The sequence below is a fragment of the Typopeltis vanoorti genome, chromosome 11 (assembly GCF_054136105.1).
Source record: "Typopeltis vanoorti isolate ZY-2024b chromosome 11, IOZ_Tvanoo_1.0, whole genome shotgun sequence".
Taxonomy (NCBI): Eukaryota; Metazoa; Arthropoda; class Arachnida; order Uropygi; family Thelyphonidae; genus Typopeltis; species Typopeltis vanoorti.
In genome coordinates, this window is record NC_143559.1 from 18,373,074 (window position 1) to 18,393,853 (window position 20,780).

General features: G+C 34.4%; 1 protein-coding gene across 1 annotated transcript in view; it reads right to left on the bottom strand.

Moving 5' to 3' along the window:
* The window catches only part of LOC150101341 (solute carrier family 35 member F6-like), a 243,151-nt gene that overhangs the window by 200,262 nt on the left and 22,109 nt on the right, over nt 1–20,780 (bottom strand). Inside the window, exons 3-4 of the mRNA XM_090400695.1 lie at nt 18,905–18,975; nt 2,555–2,628 (exon numbers count right to left, since the gene is read on the bottom strand). Of these exons, the coding sequence (XP_090256821.1) occupies nt 2,555–2,628; nt 18,905–18,975 (145 nt within the window). The remainder of the gene's footprint in view (nt 1–2,554; nt 2,629–18,904; nt 18,976–20,780) is intronic.

Sequence of the window (20,780 nt, forward strand, 5' to 3'; positions counted from 1 at the left end):
CTGAAATACTGGAAGAATTAAAATAGTTTTTAATCCTTTTCCAGTGTTGTTAACATGATTTCCTCTCAGCACTTTAGCCTTAACACATGGATCCCTTATTGCTTGCTTTAACTTAGCATCAGTAAATAATGCTGCATTGAAGTGAATGATAAGGATACAGACTATGGGCAGACATTAAAAGAGTATCAGTTTAATGTTTCTAAGTGCAAGGTTATGGAAATTTGCTATAAATAGTTTATGAAGATAGACTTTGGTGGTGGTGGTAGTGTGTGTGTGGGGGGGGGGAACAGTGGACAGAGAATCAAAGTTTAGGGACCACACTGCTAAGATGGTTAAGACTTACAGTGTCAATACAAGTAAGATTTTACAGCTTATGGGAAGTAGAGGCAAAACTCAACGACCCATCAAGAGAAGCATGTGAGGTGAGAGTGAAGAATATGGGAAATTGCCAGATATATGGATGTTCCATATATAAAATTGTTCAGTAAATTATGAACAAAACTGAGAATAATAATAGAATCAGTCCCATAGTATCGGTTGCTGGATGGGAAGGATGCTGATAGAGCATGGCAAACATTGAAAAAATATTTAAACGATGCAATATTAAAATGCCTACCTAGTGTTCAAAGAATAAGAATCGTAGGAATGAAACGGATATGCCATCTTATTAAGCAAGGATTCTCAAGAAAAGATGATGTGGAATGAATACCATATGCATATAAAGTATAGGCCAGAAGATTTTTAAATATTATACAGAGAGAGATGTCTGACTATGAAAAGAAATAGGCCCTACAAGTTAAAGACAATCTAAAGGAATTCTATTGTTATGCAGCAAGTAAAAGAAAGAATGAATGAGAAAGAATAACTTTACTGAATGATATTCTGTTGGGTGGTAGATGCAAAAGAGATTGTACAACTAATGAGTGCAGAATTTGAAGAGTTATCAACATGATGTGTGCAACACACAATTTATCTCCAATGCATCACTTGTCAGCACTGTACACTTCTGGCTGCATAAAGTTACCCAGTTTTAACTGCCATCAAATACCTGTGTCACTAATCTTTCCTCTTTTAAGTGACCATACTTCCTCTGCTCACACATTTCTGAATGCTAACAATGTCAGATTCTTTCCTATTATCTTTATTTGGAATATGATTCTGCCATTGATGCAGTCTCTTCAATCCCTAATTTTTCTCAGAACTTTCAAATGGTCTGACTTTAATTAATTGGTTTCTTTCTAATCTCACGCTCAGATCCATAAGTAAAAGTTGGTCTTCAAACCAATTTTAATGGATGTGATAACAATGCTAGTTTAACTGTTTGGCTAATTCCTTTCTTATTCCATAAAAATCTATTCAACCAGAATCCCACTGTACCAACTTTGCTTATTCTATTGTCTATTTCCATTTTAGTTTGCCATTTTCATTAAAAATTGTGCTTAAATAACTGAAATATTTTATTTGTTCAACAGGTTTTACACTGAACTTATAAAACAAGTATTCTGCATAGATGCTACAGTTTGATCTTCATTTTTCTTTGAATCAAGACGTGATTACAGTTATAGAGGGGTATTTTGCAGATCTTACTGAGAACCACTATAGGGATGGGATAATGGCGATGGAGCATTGCAGGAATAAATTTATTGGTCTTAAGGGAGATTATGTTGAAAAATAAAAATAATTTTGAAATTATAAATTCGTTTTTTTCATTGTTAGGCCAAGAACTTTTCAGACCACCCTCATATTTTACAAATAGCTTCATTTTCTTGCATTTTTCTCTAAATTCTCTTAGTATGTCTACTGAATGAATTGCTAGGAGGGTTCAACATGCCTTCTTTTCCTGGACCACTTCTCAAACTTCTTGTGTCCACCTTGAAGTTTTGATTTTTCTATCCTTGCAGACATCACTGGTTTCATCAATGAAATCAAATTTCTGATTATCAATGTTTTCTTCATAGTTTGCCACTGAGAATCCAAGGTTTGTTTCTTGTTTTTCAAACTCTTTTATGTTTTCTTGAATGATATTTGTATAACTGAATTGATAGTTCACCTGTAAAAACTGCTCAACATTAATTCTTTTTTAAAACTTTGTTACATATTTTTATTTTCAATATGATATTCATTTTTATCCTGCTGTAAACTAACTGATGATTATTTTCAATTTGAAATCCCCTCTATACTCTTGTATCCTGAACCAATGGGAAGATATCACTATTAACAATAATACAGTCAATAAGACTTCTTCTTTCTTGGGTCTTCTCTCCATGTGAATATGGTTAAATTTTTATGTTGAAACACAACATTATTGATGACCAGTCCATGTCCTGACAAGAAATTCAAGTACTTACAATTTTCCCCAAACATTTCTATATGCCTAGGATTCATTTCCTAGTCTGCTGTTTAGATCTCCAACAAATGTAAAATAAATGTTATGAGTCTTAGTTATATTTCCCTGATTGTCAAAATTTTTAATAAAAATTCACACACTTGAGTAACAAAATTGTTATCAACATTGATTTAAATAGATGACTATACTCATATAAAATTATCATACCGAGGTTGCCAAGTAGTTATTCTTTGATTCGCCAAATTGCCTGAAGTAGATGGTGAGACCATTAATCTGTTATTCTAGCAAAGAGTTAAAAAAAGTCTAAATACTTGAGTTAGCACATTACATACCAAATTAATGAAAGTAAAAAGTGACAGAAAGAAAAAAAACAGTCATATAAGTTTAAGATAGACACTTATGATTAATTACGGTTTTAAGATACTTTAGTTATTTACTTCTTGCTTAATTTATTGCATATGTATTTGTGACTGTTTCAGTTGGAGGTAGATACTTCCTGGCTAATATCGGTGCCAAAAATTTACTATTTAACAGCATAATATTGCATCAATTAAAATTAAATTAATTAAAAATAAAAAATAAATAGAAATGTTGCACAGTTGCATTTTTTTAGGATGCAGTGTTCTTATGTTTCTGTTACTCAAGAAGTTTCATTGATGATAATTAAATATTTACCTTAGAAAATAATTTCTAAAGTGAAGTTAACCTATCTCATTCAGAATTCTTCACTGGAAATTTGGGTTTTACCTCCTTCAAATACGTATACAAATATGCTGGAGAGTAAATTAATGTAGATTAACAGCTGCTCATGTTCTTAGTAGAAAATAAAGAAATGGAGGTGACCAGCTCAGCAGAATACTGTCCAGGAAAATACTTACAGAGGAGACATAAGGAAGAAACTGGGCACCTATAAGAGAGTGACTGGAGTGAATTTGTGAGAGAGGGAGGATCATTAACTAACTGGTTTTCCCTGTTCTGGATAGTATCAAGCATCCCTGGAGATTTTAAATGCACCACCCCTAAATGTGTAAGCAGAGGGGAAGTCATTTAGGTGAATTTGAGATTTATACTGTCAGCAGCTTTATCAGTGCTTAAATGGAAAAGTACATCTTGTTTTCTTGAAGGCTGGAGAAGATGAGAAAGGACAGGGACAAAAATCAGCCAAAAAAGAGAGTATGATCATATTTGGGGGATCTGGGTATTATCAACAGTAAGGGGAAATTAAGCATACGAAGAGAAATATTTCTTGTGAGTATCAGCATAGCATTGTATTGTGGCAGCAGTAAGTTCACAAAGTTATCCTCATTCCACTGAAGAACAGCAAGATCAGAATTAAACCACCAGTTATGAAAGATTTTGAAAGTAAGAATGATCATGCACCACAAAGTTTGTCAAACAAAGAAGAGGAAAGGACTGCACTGTTTTATTAGCAAAACTATGGATAGGATTTGTGTTTCAGTAAAAGACAGTCATCAATATTTGAGGACAAAAAGATTAATCATAATTGGAGACTTTAATTATCCAAATATTCATTGGGTAGCAGTAAAATCTCATGAGAAGAATGAAAGTGAATTTATTGAGCTGTTGCGGGACAACTTCCTCAAGCAGCAAGTGACAGAAGGAACTCAAGGTCAAAGAGTGTTAGATTTGATTATAGTGTCAGAGGATGTTTCGGTTAAAGAGGTAACTATTCCGCAACTAGTTGGTGACAGTGATCATGCGATACTCACTTGGAAAATGACTAAGTTTATGAATGTTCCATTCAGAAAAGGTTACATGCTGAACTACAAAGCAGGAAATTATGACCAACTGAGAATGGGATCGGTTGATGGAGGGGAAGAATATCAACAGTGCATGGGAAGCATTTAAACAATACTTAAATGATGCGATATCAGAGTGTGTCCCAAGAGTTCGAAGAATAAATAGGATAGAAGTCAAATGGATGTATAATCTTATTAAGCAAGAGATTCGTAAGAAAAGAATGATCGGAAAGAATACCACATGCAAAAGGGTCATGTGCATTATGAAATTTATAAACAGCAGGCTGGAATAATCACAGCTGTTGTACGGAAAGCAAAGTTTAAGTATGAAAAGAAACTGGCTCTGCATGCTAAAGACAACCCACAAGAATTCTATCGATATGTTGCAAGTAAAAGAAAGAATGAATATGAAAGAATAGCTCTTCTAAATGCAGATTATGTGAGGGTTATAGATGATTTACAGAGTTACAAATAATCATGAATAAGTACTTCAACTTTCATAAATATTCTTTGAAACTCAAAAATCTGCATGAAAGCGACACCTGCAGAAAATGTAATTAATAATAAGTAAAGAAATGACAGAAGAAAGTCATAAAATACCCTAGTAATAGCATCCTTGTGTAGTGACAGCATTCATTGTCACAACAAATGAATTATAAGTTTTTTTTTCTCTTATGTACTATATATATGCACAAGTTTATTATGCCTAAATTTCCAACTAAAAAATGGTCTGAGACTCAGACTGAGTGAAATCAAACCTAAAATGACCTTAAAAAAATTTACTCAAGATACTAAATATCAAATTTCATTAAATTCTATCCAAACAGAGCAGAGATGTTACTATAATTCCAAGCTGTTTCACTAACTTTTGGCAATAAAAATGGTCCAAATGTAACCAAATGAGAGGTGAATAAACAAACAAGGGTGGTCTGAAAAGTTCTTGACCTAACAATAAAAAAACGAATTCATAATTTCAAAATTATTTTTATTTTTCAACATAATCTCCCTTAAGACTAATGCATTTATTCCAGCGATGCCCCAGCATCATTATTGGGTCCCTATAGTGGTTCTCAATAAGAAGAGCTGCAATCACCTCTTGATTCGAAGAAAAACGCTGACCAGCGAGAAAGAGTTTTAGTTTTGGGAAGAGATAGAAGTCAGAGTTAGCCAAATCTGGGGAATAGGGCGGATGTTCCAATAATTCATATTGCAGATCCCTAAATTTTCCCACTGCCAAAACACCTTTGCAGGCAGGTGCATTGTTGTGATGAAAGATGATTTTTTCCTTCTGCAAACCAGGTCTTTTCTCACGAATTTTTTCGTCTAGTCTGGTTAAAAGATTGGAATAATATTCCTCAGTTATTGTTTTACCTTTTTAAAGATAATTAATAAACAAAATGCCTTTAGCATCCCAAAACACAGATGCTATGACCTTTCCAGCTGATAATACTGACTTTGTCTTCTTTGGATCTGAATAACTGGCTTTTATCTGCTGTTTTGACTGATGTTTGGATTCTGATGTGTAATGGTGAATCCAAGTCTCATCCATAGTAATAAATCAATGCACAAAATTAGTTTTATTCTTGTTAAAATGCTCCAAGCACTGTTCACAGATTTTCATGCGAGTGCATTTTTGATCTACTGTGAGCAAGCATGGCACCCATCTTGCACAAAGCTTTTTCATTTGCAATTCTTCATTCAAAATATATCCTACACATTCTTTTGAAATGCCTATAGTCTCAGCAATTTCACACACTTAGACTCGCCGGTCATCCAATACCATGTCGTGCACTTGATCAATGATTTCTGGTATTGTTACACTTTTTGGACGTTCTTCACGTGGATCATCTTCAAGGCTGGTACGGCCATGTTTAAACTCAGCCCATTTCTTAATTGTCGAAAACGAAGGAAAAGAGTGCCCATAAACTTTTATGAATTTCGAATGAATATCTTTTGGGGTTAAACCTTCTTTTACAAAGAATTTTATAACCACACGTTACTCAATTTTATCCATTTCAAGGGATACAGACAACACTTTTGCTTCAGACAGCTGTATAAAACAAACTACTTGATAGAAAGACTTGTAATTTCACATGGATGCTTTACCAACTTTGAAAAAAAAAAAAAATCTTGCCAATAGTGTTGCCATCTATGGTCGAGACCAAGAACTTTTCAGACCACCCTTGACAATTTTTTAAGGATTCCATATGCTGAATTTCAATCAAATCCAGCTAGCCAAATCCAAGAAATAACCTGTATATGGATGAAGAGACAAAATTAATCTAACAGATGTTCACACATGCCAATAGATATTTGTGATATCATTATTGTATTCTGATGTCGCTTATTATCACAGCTGAATTTACAGCTGTTTTGACTTATGTACTATAAATGTAGAATTTGGTTTGTTAAATTGGGATTCAAAGGAGGAAGTACAAATACATTAATGTCCTAACTTATGATGCTTTGCTTTAAGACAATCCTCTCACACGACATTTTTCAAAAATGACTAATGCCCATTTATAATGCTGCATATGAATTTTTTCAGTTATAACCAATGCCCATTTATACAACACTGCATTCACTCATACAATGATTTTAGAAACAGGTTGCTCCCGTGATTCAATTGGCACTTGGTTTTCATGAAATGTTTATTTACAATGTTATTGCTCACTACATTCTCATGCTTTGGTGTTTCACTGTGAATTATAAACTGTTTATAAGTATTATTTTATTTTATTGCTGTTAATAATGCATATATAATAATAATAATGCCAGATAAAATTCAATGTAAGGATGCAGTTGCTTCCAGTGAAAAGAAGATGCATAATGTGATGATGGTATATCAAAAACTGAGACAGGGCCACAAGTTAAACTTACCTTGCATAAGTAGTCATTATAGTTATTAAAAACAAAAAGTTCTTAATAAAGTGAAAAGTGGCACACTAGTTTATTCTACAGTTATCCAGAAAGATGACAATCATATTGCCGAAATGGAAAAATTTTTATGTGTGGATAGATGACTAAACCAGTTGACCTTTAATAATTTTTTGTTTGTGAAAATTATTCCAAATGTTTTGTTAGCGTATCTGACATAAATACTTAATCTACATCATTTCCACATATAATGACTGCTTAAAAATGTTATTAAACCATTATATGCATCTACAAGTGAAAAAAAAAAAAAGAGGGAGGAGTGATTAGCTACTCAACAGTGGTCTAGAACCTAAAGTGTCGTATGATGGGTATGTCTGTATACGATACTCTTAAAAAGCTGCACCTAGCCTCTCCTCTGCAATCTAACTCTCACCTCCACATGGTGATCTCTGGAGCCTGAGCAACCACGTGGAAGATTGGGTACCAATCCTTGGTTAGGTATAAACAAGAGAAGGGAGACTTAGGACAGAATTGCCACCTTGCCACCTTAGGACAAACTGCCCTAAGGTGGCAGTTCCACCACCAAACTAGGTTGTGGATGGCTGGCAACCAACCCAGCTAAAATATTTTTCTTATTCCAAAGCCAAAGGATGAAAGAAACCAGACTGTCACTCTGAAAAATGACTCAGACAGGTTAATGAATATGAGCAGGACAAGGAAAGGAAAAAGAATGAAAATAAACAAGAATATCTTGAATGTTGCTACTTGGAATATCAGAAGTATTCATCACAAATACCATGATCTAGATAAAACTTTAAGAGAGAGAAACATTACATTAGCAGAAATAACAAAATCAAAGAAAAAACAAAAAAAGGTTCAAATGAAACAGATTTGACTCCACTGTAGATATAGATAACATCTTTATCTACAGGGTGGCCATAAAATAACTTTCCCTCTTTGAAGACATCTGTAGCTAAAACCAATAAATGGAATGAGACCACATTTTATATTGAGACTTTCGAAAGCATGGGGAGATGATTTCCGCGAAAAAAATATTTAGTACCAAGAGTCGCTGATAGGGGAAATTTTGGTGCCGGCGGAGCCGAAAGCAGTCAAATATTTGCAGTAAACGCAGGTAAAAAGGATGATGCAAATTTTACTGTGCGTATGTGACAATCCCACTTAAAAAGGGATTAGGAACGTTCAGGCAGTTATTTGAATGATTGACGAATTGTGCTCAATATGCTTCCTACCTTGCATCAGCGTGCTTTTTTTGTTAAGTTGTTTTACCTTAAACAGTGCAATGCCGTAGGAGCCTTTTGGGAATTTAGAAGACTTCATAACCTGCGTATAGGTCCTATGTCAGCTGTAGCACTGAGAGCTATGATTAAGAAGTTTGAAGAAACTGGATCGCTAGGAGTTAGACCTGGCAGACAATGGAAAGCAGTGCAAGAAGAGACAGTAAGACATGCTCAGCTGTAGAGCATGTCGCACACCAGATGCAATTTGTTGTACACAAGAAAGGTCAGCACACTGAAAATCATGTATGTGGTCCAGGGGACCCTGATTCTGATGAATAAAACATTATTTCCTGTGAGTTCAATCACTACATTAATTTCTGTCTCTTGGAAGTTGTTGTTTTAGTTTAATTATTATTATTATCATTGTAACGTGCCACATATCCAGCTGGAATGAGTGATGCGGCTGTCATTTACACCATCGAAATGTTATTATTCCATTTTATCTGCCTTTAATGCAATTATCTGCTTGTTTTTGGCTCCACCAGCGCCAAAATTCCCCCTATCGGTGAGTTTGGTACTTTTTTTTTTTCCCGCAGAAATCATCTCCCCATGCCTTCAAAAATCTCAATATAAAATTTGGTCTCATTGCGTTTATTAGTTTTAGCTACAGATGCCTCCAAAGAGGGAAAGTTATTTTATGGCCACCCTGTACAATGGAGTCAAAAGGAAGATCAAAAAGCAGGAGTAATGATTTTTATTCATAAATGAAATTTTTTTAAAATTACATGTCAAATACTGGAGCTAGAGAAAACTAGAACTAAAATTAAAAATAAGTCATGGCTTCCTGACTATTATTGGTGTTTATGACCCAGAAGAAGGAAGAGAGAAAGATAACAATGCCTTCTATTCAGATTTACAAAAAATAAAAGATAAATTAAACCCAAATAACTATCTATTAATAATGGGAAATTTCAATGTCAGAGGGAACATTCCACCTGGTACAAATATAGGAATAAATGGCGAAGCTACATGTAATAGAAATGGATATAGAGTTAGAGATTTCTACACACATCATAAATGAAAATTACTAACACTTTTTTCAAGCCTAAAGACTCCCACAAATTCACTTGGGAAACAAGATGCATAATACTGCTAACATGATACCTAGATAGCAAGGCATTCAGAGGTGCATAAATAGAGCCAGATCATTATCTATTACAAGAAAACTTGAGAATACCCTCAAGATAGTTTAAACTCAACCAATCAATGCAAAAATAGAAATCCCCAGGAATCCTTTCAAGTTCAATTCAACTCTTGGATGACAGAAGTATTAATTAGCTCTATTTGCAAGGGATAAATGAAAAACTAGAGCAAATAAAAGAAACTGGTGATCAATAGAAAGAAATGGAATAATTTAAGAACCATACTGATAAGTGCAGAAACAAAATGACTTGGAACAAAAAGTAAATGAAAGAAGAGAAGAGGAATGAGAAACTGGAATGAAGATATTGAAATAATAATCAAAAACAATAACATATAAACAAGAGTATATAAACAATGGATAAATACAAAATAAATACAAAAAAAAAAGCTTGCAGGAAAAAAAAATAGAGAAACATGATATCTCTTAACAGCAAACTGATAGCAAAATTAAAAAGAGTTCTTACAGTGAAGAGACCAAATACATACAAAATTCTAAGAAACATGAATAAGGAAGTAAAAGAAAAAGTTAAATTTGAAATAATCAGAGAAAAAAACCTGTTAGACATCTTCCAAAACTTATGGCAAGATAGTAATGAACCTAAATCTGATATCACTGCTAACTACTATATAGTGAAAGAAATAACATTACATGAAATCCAACATAAAATACATCCAAGTAAATCACAAAAATCCCCTGGAGAAGATGGAATAAATAAAGAGCTTATTAAATATGCAGGCATCCTTGATCAAATGACTTTTAAAATTATTTTACATCTCAGCATGGAAAAATACCAGAAAGTTGGAATTAAGCATTATCATTCCAATATATAAAAAAAAGTAATAAGTGCAGTTGTGAAAACTATAGAGGAACAATTCTTTTAAATAGTGGTTACAAGTTATATGCAAAATATCAACTTCAAAATTTAAATCATATATAGAAGATAAACTTTGTGAACAAAATTGCTTCCATAAACAGCAATCATGTATTGACCCAATTTTTACATTAAAAATCCTAATGGAAGAATTGTGATTTCAACATGGAAACACATAACATTTGTAGATTACCAGAAAGCCTTTGACAAAGGAACCAATTGTGGATCATACTCAAGATGTTCTTCTTCTTTCACTACGCATTATTCCCACTTCCTATGCAGGGTCCGCGTGTTACTTAGATGTGACTTCTTGTTAGTACCACTCCCAACCGACCTGTCGCCTAGTCTGTCGCTGAGAGGGGATATTTTTTTGGCTGTAGAAGCGTATGTTCACGGGGCCGATTTGCCTGCTTGCAGGATGATAAACACCAGATAAACTGGTGGAAAATAAAATAAAAAAATAAAAGAAATTACTACACCATGATATTGCTGTTACTTATAAAAGAATTTACCAGGATGCTACATGCAAGCCTATTAATTATGTTGAAGCAAATGAGGATAGGCATGAAACTGATGACATGGATTAAAAAAAGAATGAAAAGACATCAGAGAATAATATACAGTGGAGTTGAATCAAAGAGGGCATGAGGTGCTAATAAAGAGCTCTGTGGGCAAAATAGCTCAAAGGATCATGTGGATGTCAAGAACCCATACTAACATTTTTAAGACTTTGATATAACTACATTCAGATTACTAAACAGATTTATTATAATTCAGATTTAGTTGCCTGGATTTCTTGGGATTGAGGAAATGATGGATTTGGAGACAAGTGACCAAAATGATGACTGGTACATGGAGTGTTCCCAGCGAGTACCGACTAAAGGTATGTGGGTTACAAAGTATAAGCTGATAGGCAGAAAAAAGGGAATACGATAGAAATATGATAGAATGTAAATTACTACAGGAGTTTTATAGAATGGATGTTAAGGAAACTTTTCAGTGACTGGATGGAAGAAAACAAGGTGTCACTCTCTGAAAGTTGTGTATTAACAAGAGTAGAGTATAAGGACTAGACTTTTTTTTTTTTTGCTGATGAGTGACAAATGAGTCATTAGAGACTTGTCAGTGAATGAGCTTAAAAATAGAGGTATGATATGAATTATGTCAGTGATGGTTACAGGATTAATAGAGGAAATTTTTCAGAACAGGTCTGGTGGTGGGAGAACTAGGGGCCAACCTTAGAGATTGAGCAAGAGTGTAGACTAAATTTTTTGCTTACAAGGTTATAATAGTTGCTCAAGGTAGTAGGATTAAATTATCCCATGGAGAATTATCCTGTGTAATATTATGTGTGTGAATTCATTGATGAAAGCCTATAAAGTTATAGTGCATTAACACTATAATTCAATATATAATTGTGAGCCAATCATGCTCACAATGTAATAATCCATTGATAAAATGTTATCCATCATTAACTGGATCTGCACATTTCTACTATCAAGACACAAGCAGACTTGATTAAAGCAGCATATGCCTTTTGTCAGCGATTTTAATTTGCAGCTATTTAGTAAGCTGCTGTCTGCTTTTATTGTAAAAAGGCAAATAAAAGCAGATCAAATTTATGTAGTTATGTAAAAATACTATGCAAGCGAAGACTTATTTGCAAGTTAAATTATTAATATAATGAAGAGCTTCACAAAACATCTTTTATTTAATTGTTGTTTAACAAAGAGACTGTGCTTTGAAAGGTGTTGTATAACTTATTAACTGGAAAACCAGCCATCAGGTAATCACTTTTTTTTTTTTATGGAATTGTAGACTGACAAGTAAATATAGAGTATCATACTCAAGAAGTTAAACATTCCAAAAGCTATAAATTAAAGATGCCAAAAAAAATTATATTCTTAGTTTAATCCTTTATCCAAGCGTATACAGCTACTCACAACAATAAGCAACATGTATCAAAATAACCAAAATAAGTGTAAGAATCCATGAAAAATTACAGAATGGAAATCAAAAAACAGAATCCATCAAGTCTCTCATCTTTCCATCATCTTCCTCTGGGCCTTTTTTAAGCAGAGCTAAGTGAAATTAGCTTTGCTAAAATATTCCCAAAACTCTTGCCAAATAATTCTCATTTTTAATATGATACTGTCATTGATGCCATCTGTTCAATCCCTTATTCTTTCTCAGAACTCTCACATCTGTGGTCTCCAGACTTTGAACAAGTGATGTTATTTCTAATCCAGCTCTCAAATACATATGTTAAAACTGGTTTGAACACTGTCCTCTATACAGCAAGTTCAGTGTTTTTGATTAATTTCTCTCTTATACCATATAAATTTGACTTCCTAATATACCAGCTTTGCTAATTCTGTTCCATTTCCATATTCAGTTTGCTATCGTCACTAAAAACTGTGCCTAAATAGCTGAAATATTTTTATTTGTTCTCCATTCAGGATGCAGTCGATGTTTTCAATGTTTCTGCCCATTTTCATTCTTTGTCTTTTCAACTGATTTTCATATCAAATTTATTACAGGAGTTATTCAGTTTAGTCAGGGAAAAATGCAGACTTGTACTGCATTAGAAGTACGACATCATCTGCACAAAGTAAGAAGTTGGGAATAACATCTCCAATTTTGATGTCAGGTTTAATACTACAGTGCTTCATAATGTGATCCATATAGATGACGAATAACAGAGGAGATAACATGCACCCTTGTCTTACACCTGATTTAATATCAAACCATCTTCCTGTACCTTGTTCAATTGTAACTGATGACTTACAACTCAATACTAAGTAATACTCAATATAATGTCCCATTTACAGAATATAACTGCAGTATTTTGAACAGTTTTTTGCTTGGAAAACCTTGTCATATGCCTTTTCCAGAACTATAAAACTTAAATACAGATCCATGTGATATTCCCATGATTTCTCAACTATTTTTGTAAAAGTGAAAATCTGATCCTGACAACCTCTATTTTGCCTGAACCCAACTTGTTCTTTTCCAAGTTTCCGTTCCACAATTTTTTCTTAGACATTTCTCAAGTATACTCACATAAATCTTACCAAGAACACTCAGTAGGCAAATTCCTACTGAGTTTTCCTCAGTAGGAATTTTCCTGGTTTGTGATAAAGAGACAAGGAGCACTGTTTCCTATATACAGTTCAACAGACCTGTTAAGATTGGAACAATGTAATAATGCCTCACAACTCATGTGGTGTATTTTATTTCCCTTTTTATAGATGGGCACTATGAGAGCTTTACTCTAATCATCTGGGATTCAACCCTCTGACCATGATTTCTGAATTATGCAGTACAGCCACTGTAAAACTTTTATACCTCCATATTTGAGCATTTCTAGTCGAATACTATTTACTTCAACTACCTTTCCACATTTCTGGTTTTTGATGGCTTTTTATACTTCAAGTACTGATATGTATTCCTGAATGCATTCCTCTTGAGTATTTCCTAATACTATGCTGTCACTGCCTGTTTCATTTGACGATCTTTCGAAGTAATTACTCCCATCATCCAAAATATCTGTAAATTCAGTTTAATGTCACCTTTATCATCTCTGATTCCTTTTAGAGTACTCTTTCTTAAACTGCTAAGCTTTTTCAATAGCATCCAGAACATTTTGCCACCTTTCTGATTTTTTTTATTTGATTTTTTATGGTGGGTCATACATCAATAGTCATACCACACCAGGACACAGGTCACAGCACAGTACAGTACATATGGTAATTGGTTATTGGACAATCACAAACATCGCCTGTGGTGGGATTAGAATCCACAGCCTATTAGCTGGAGCAGATATGCTAACCACTTGGCCAACCAGGCCAGCCCACCTTCCTGATATCTATCTTCTATGTTCTTACCAAGATCTTTCCATGATTTTTGTTTAGCTAGTTTTACATGATGCTTTGCTTTCTTACAATTTTCTCTGTATTCTCTAAGAGTACAAGCTGACTTATTTGCCAGGCACTTTTGATACACATTCCTCTTTTCCTTGATTATCTCTTTAACTTCCTGGATCCTGATTTTTCTATCCTTACAGACCTTACTTCATGCCTCTCTCACTGAATCAATCAATGTTTTCTTCAGAGTTTACCAGTGAATCTCCAAAGTTAAGTTTTTGTTTTCAAACCAGATATTTCACACTTTTCCTCTTTCATTTGGGGTCTCATCAGTCAGCACCAAATCCAGAAAAATAACAAGGTCAAATCAATGCAGAAGACATATGTTTTCTATATACAAGTAGCAAAATGGTATATCACAATATTATTATCTGGGGGTAAAATTTTCCATACCATATCTGATCCAGAGTACTTAATGCCAGACTGCTCAGGCATCTGATGTATTTGTTTTTCATGATAAATAGCTACAAATCTTCTGGAATAACCAAAGTATGCCAAACTCTAGAAGCAGAAGATCTGGTAAACTCTTGGAAAGGCCAAGAGGAAAGCATGTCCTTTGATGATGAAAGAAATGGGGTATTCTTGCAAACAGGTTAAAAAGCTAAAGAATATTAAGAGGTTTAAGTATTTTAGAGAACATTTTTGACATAAAGGATGGGACCACAGTCGACTTCTTCCTGAGAAGAAGACAGTAACTAATCACAGCAATGTTGATAAAACACTCAACAAAACCACTGGATAAGAAGGTGGACTTAATATGTTGTTTCCTTAAGTAATGTGTTTGTTGCTAAGATTAATGCTGCTCATCCAAGGATATAGTTTACTTTAGTAATGGAGGAAATCTGTGTTTCCTTTCTTAGCTATTATGATTCATTCTTCAACAACCAGATGGAGACTTCAATTTTATATTTTATAGGTTATTACCTGAATGCATGGTTTCACCAGTATCCATGCCAAAAATCTACCATTATCAGAATCTTGGTTCATTGTGCTCACTTCCTATCCTCCACTAAGGGCTTATTATTTCAGGAAATAGAACACATAAGTTGTGAGACATTGTTACATTGTTTCAGTCTTAACAGGTCTGTTAAATTGTTTATAAGTAGTGCTCCTTGACACTTTATAATTATTATTATTATATATAAAGTTAGACAGGGCTAAATGGCCTCGCCTACACCCGTATATGGGAATAAAAAGGCGTTAGCTGATTTTTTTTTATTTTTTTTATTTTTTTATATATATATATATATATATATATATATATATATATATATATATATATGTATGTATGTATGTATGTATATATATATCATCATCATCAAATTCCTGCCATGTACCCTCAAGGGGTGTACAGGATATGACAGTACTACATGAAAAATTTAAATCCTCACTAACTTCCTATCTACAATTTTCCTCCAAATCAGTCTGTTACTTGTCAAGACTCCAACATTATCAGATCTTATATTTCTATCGTCTAAGGCACTTTGTACCGTATCAATCCACCTATATCTTGGTCTTCCTCTGGGTCGTTTTCCTGCCAACCTGGCAGAGAACACTTGTTTTGCTAATCTTTCCTCTCCCATTTTATTTAAGTGACCATACCACCTGAGATTAGCTCTGCTAACGCATTCCTGGATGCTGACAATGTCAAGTTCTTTCCTAATATCCTCATTTTTAATATGATATTGGCATTGATGCCATCTGTTCACTCTAATCTTTCTCAGGACTCTCATATCTGCGGTCTCTAGTCTTTGGTCAAGTGTTTTACTTCTGACCCAGCTCTCAGATCCATAAGTTAAAACTGGTTTGAGCAATGTCTTGTATACAGCTAATTTAGTGTTCCGACTAATTTCTCTCTTATTCCATATGAATTTATTCAATTGGCTTCTCACCATACCAGCTTTGCTGATTCTGTTGTCTATTTCTATATTTAATTTACCATCTTCAGTAAAAATCGTGCCTAAGTAACTGAAATGTTTTACTTATTCCACAGGTTCTCGATTCACAACACAGTTGACATTTTCAATGATTCTGTCTATTTTCATTGTCTTTGTCTTTATATTGCTGACCTTCATACCATATCTATTACAACAGCTATTCAATTTAGTCAGAGAATCTTGCAGACTTGTAGCGGATTTATTTAGAAGTATAACATCATCCGCATAAAGCAAAGAGCTGACATTAACATCTCCAATTTTGATATCAGGTTTAATACCACTTTCCTTCATAATGTGATCCATATAGATAATGAATAACAGAGGGGATAATGTACATCCTTGCCTCACACCAATTTAACATTAAACCATCTTCCTGTACTTCCTTCAATTCTAATGGCTGACTTACAACTCAAATAAAGACTAAGTATTGCTTGATATAATGCCCAATTGACACCATATAACTGCAGCGTATTGAATAGCTTCTCTCTTGGCACCTTGTCATGCCTTTTCCAAATCGACAAAACTTAAATACAGATCTTTGTTATATTCCCATGCTTTCTCGACTATTTGTCGTAAAGTGAAGATCTGATCCTGACAGCCTCTATTTGGCCTGAATCCAGAGAAAAGTGAAAAGAGACTAGTGAAAAGCTTGTTCTTCACCAAGCTTTTCTTCCACAATTCTTCTCAACCGTTTCTCAAGTATACTTGCATAGATGTATTCTGTAAGAGTAAAAGCTGACTTATTTGCCAGGAACTTTTCATATGCTTTCTTCTTTTCCTTCACTGCATCTTTAACTTCCTGTGTCCACCAGGGAGTTCTGATTTTTTTTTATCCTTGCACACAACCTCACCACATGCCTCTCTGGCAGAATCAATCAATGTTTTCTTCAGAGTTTGCCACTGAATCTCCAAGGTTTGATTCCTGTTCTCAAACTCTTTCATTTTCTTTTCAATAATCTTTCTGTATTTTAGTCTACAGTTCACATCTGAGAGCTGCTCAACTTTTATTCGCTTTAAAACTTTCTTACATGTTATTCTTTTCAATATGAAATTCAATTTTATCCTGCTCAAGACTAAATAGTGATCACTTCCAATTTCAAATCTTCTGTACACTCTGGTGTCCTGCACCAGGGAGAAAACATCACTATCAACAATAACATAGTCAATGAGACTTTTCTTATTCCTAGCCTCTTCTCTCCATGTGAATTTGTGCACATTTTTATGTTGGAACATGGTGTTAGTAATAACCAGTCCATGTCCTGAGCAGAAATCCAACAGATATTTGCCATTATTATTAGCTTTGCTCTTTTCTCCATTTCCCAAAATATTTTTATATGTCTCACAATCATTTCCTACTCTGCTATTTAGAACCCCAACAAGGACCAACTTTTCCTTTTTCATTGTGTCAGTTGCTTTTTCTAAAGCATCAAAAAATTCCTCCACTTCTACCTTAGTAGAACCTTCTGTGGAAACCATAGGCACAAATAAGTGTCATTGTCCAGTTCCCCATTCTCATATTTGCCCACATTACTCTACTTGAGACTGACTGCCATTCAAGAAGATTAGCCTCGTATTTTGTGTTGAATACTATGGCTACTCCTTCTTTTCCTTGATTGTCATTGCCTGAATATAACATTTTGTATTTATTGCTCAGAAAGATCTCACCAGTTTTGATCTTTTTTGTTTCAGTCACCCCTATTATGTCAATCTGGTACTTATCTAATTCCTCAGCTAGCTCCATTTCTTTGCCATTCAGGCTTCTTACGTTGATAGTACCGATCTTTAACTCTGGTGATATTGAGTTGGGGTTTGTTTTCAGATTTGTTCCAGTAGCTGACTTTTCGCTGTTTGCCCTGGTTCCTTGGCGAAAACAACGGGGGCCTTGTTTAACCGAGCGACGCCCCAGCCGGCATGCAATTTTGTCATGTTGTACCATCATTTTTTATTTTGGTTTAACCAATAAGAATACAATTTGTTCGGCTAAATCCCAAATTGCCAGCCCATCCTCGTTCGTTCAGTGTCCAAGTAGATGCCGAACAGGGTGCACCACGAGAAGGTGAGGATTGGACATTAGGTCAGAAGCTCTAGTCGGTTCTCCGCATTCCTTTAAAGGCTATGTGGAGGTCTCCTCTCAGTTATACAGCTTTGACCCTTGATTATTATTATTAACTGAACTTTGGTATTAAATGACCGCTGTTGCCCTAATGAATCATTTATAGATTGGTTGTTGTTGTTATCTGTGCATGTACCTATGTTCCAATCATTACATCCTGAAGATACAAAATATCATCAAATTCCTGATATATACCCTCTTGGGGGGGGATACAGGATATGATGATGGTACTAGTGAAAAGATATAACCATTTAATGCAGTACTAACTATCATTTAATTTTGGTTTAAACCAATAAGAATAGAATTTGGTTGACTACATCTCACACTGCCAGTCCATCCTCATTCGGTATCTAATACCTACTAACAAGGTGTATCATGAGAAGGAGAGAACTGGACATTGGATCAGTCCTTAAAGGAATCCAGCTTTCACCTTTAAGTGACCTTAAATGATGCTTATGAGATATGGACAAAAATGAATATGTTAAATTTTTTTTTTCAATTAAGTTAACCATATTGAGTGCACCCACACCATACTTGCAAAGGTTAAAATATTTTTTGCTCTATGTTATTACTTCATATATAAAATGCCTTTATATTAATTAAATACATCATAATTTTTTTTCCTTACTTCTTCTTGTATTAGGGATTTTCTTTCTTTCCATCTGATATAGCATAAGCCAAATAGACATATCATTTCACCTAAATAGAATTTTAAAAATATATAAATATCTGTATAAAAAAATAATAAAAATAAAATATTAAAAAAATTACATAATGCAAAACTTATCTTCCTTAAGCCTTTCTTTTATCTTCTTATTCTTCCTTAACATAAAACTCAGTAAAAGAAAGGAAAAAAAAATCGTAAAGTGTTTCTTCTTCTTTTCAAGAGAAATCTATGTAAAATAGATTTCTCTTGAAAAGAAGAAGAAACACTTGAAAAGAAGAAGAAAAAAGAAGAAGTGCATCCTACACTTAACGTGCAGAAATATATTGAAACCGAGTGCTAACCACTCGGCCAACCAGGCTGGCCAATCATGCACCACCCTATGAGAGAAAAATCTAGCCCTCACCCCCTTCTTAGTGTCATTCATTCTCAGCTTCCAAGGATGCCCTCTTGTCCTTTCCCCACCCTCCATAAATTGAAAAATTCCATCAACTGAAATCCTGTATGATCCTTTCAGGAGTTTGGTAAGTCTCAATCATATCACCCCTCTTTTTCCTGTTTGCTGATGTCTGTAGTCTACAAATTCTTAATCTGTCTTCATAATCAGTATTCCAAATATCATTTTTAACACTCTACTTTGCACTCTCTCCAATAAATCAGAATTACTCATGTTGGAGGTTTAATGGAATATTATCAGCACTGAGAAAGGATTAATACTAATTTTAATAATTCCAATATTTTGTCTCCATCACAGAGACATCAGGGATTACAAAAAAACATTTTGCAACAAAACACATAAATATAACACAATAGTGAGTGAAACTATTGGAGGAGTCCAAAGAGACCACCTGCAAATGCCCTCTATGGGCATTTGCAGGTGGCCTAGGATGTAAAGAGGGATCTCTCTGATAATTAATGTTTCCCAAATTTTGGGAAGTTTAATACAATCGCATTTGTTTAAATTCGGTTTAAATTAGATTCCTGAGTGCAGATGCAGATTCAAAGAATAGTCTTTCTTTTCTGAATTTACTATGGTGGAGCATGGCGGTTTTTTCCCAGGAGATCCTGTGGGTTTATCCAAAACATGGTCTGCAAGTCCAGATTGACCATAATCGTGATTGCAGATGTATGACGTGTTCTTCTAACCGGATGGTTGCTGATCTGCCAGTCTGTCCGAAGTAAGCCAGTTTACAGGCACAATGTACTCTATATACTCCAGGCACTGAGAGAGGAGGGAGCTGGTCTTTGGTGGAACGGATAAGGGCAGCAAGTTTACAGTGGGGCTTAAAAGCTGTATGGAGGTTGTACTTTTTTTAATGATCTGGCTATTTTTTCTGATGTACCACAGATATAAGGTATGGTGATGGCATTTCTGAAGTCCTTCTGAAGAGATGGTTGGGGAATGGGGAAAGACTTGATTATTTTTTTAATTCTGTAGTCACTGTAGCCATTGGAACACATACACAACACCTTCTTTTCCAATGGTTACAGTGACTATAGAATTATAAAAATAATTAAGTCCATTTCTACCGTTTCAGAAGGGTAGATCATGCCTCAGTAACTTGCTCACGTTTTATAACACAGTGATGGCTGAACTGGATAAGGGTAGTGGGTTTACAGTGATTCTACTGGACCTTGCTAAGGCCTTTGACAGGATACCACATGGAATTCTAATCAGTAAACTGCAGCATATGGGGATGGATATAGGGTTGGTGAGATGGATAGGAGGGTGGTCGATGGAGAGATATCAGAGAGTGCTTTATTCAGGAGTAGAGTCCAAAAGACAGCCTGTGACTAGTGGTGTGCCGCAGGGTTCTGTTTTTGGACCACTACTGTTCAA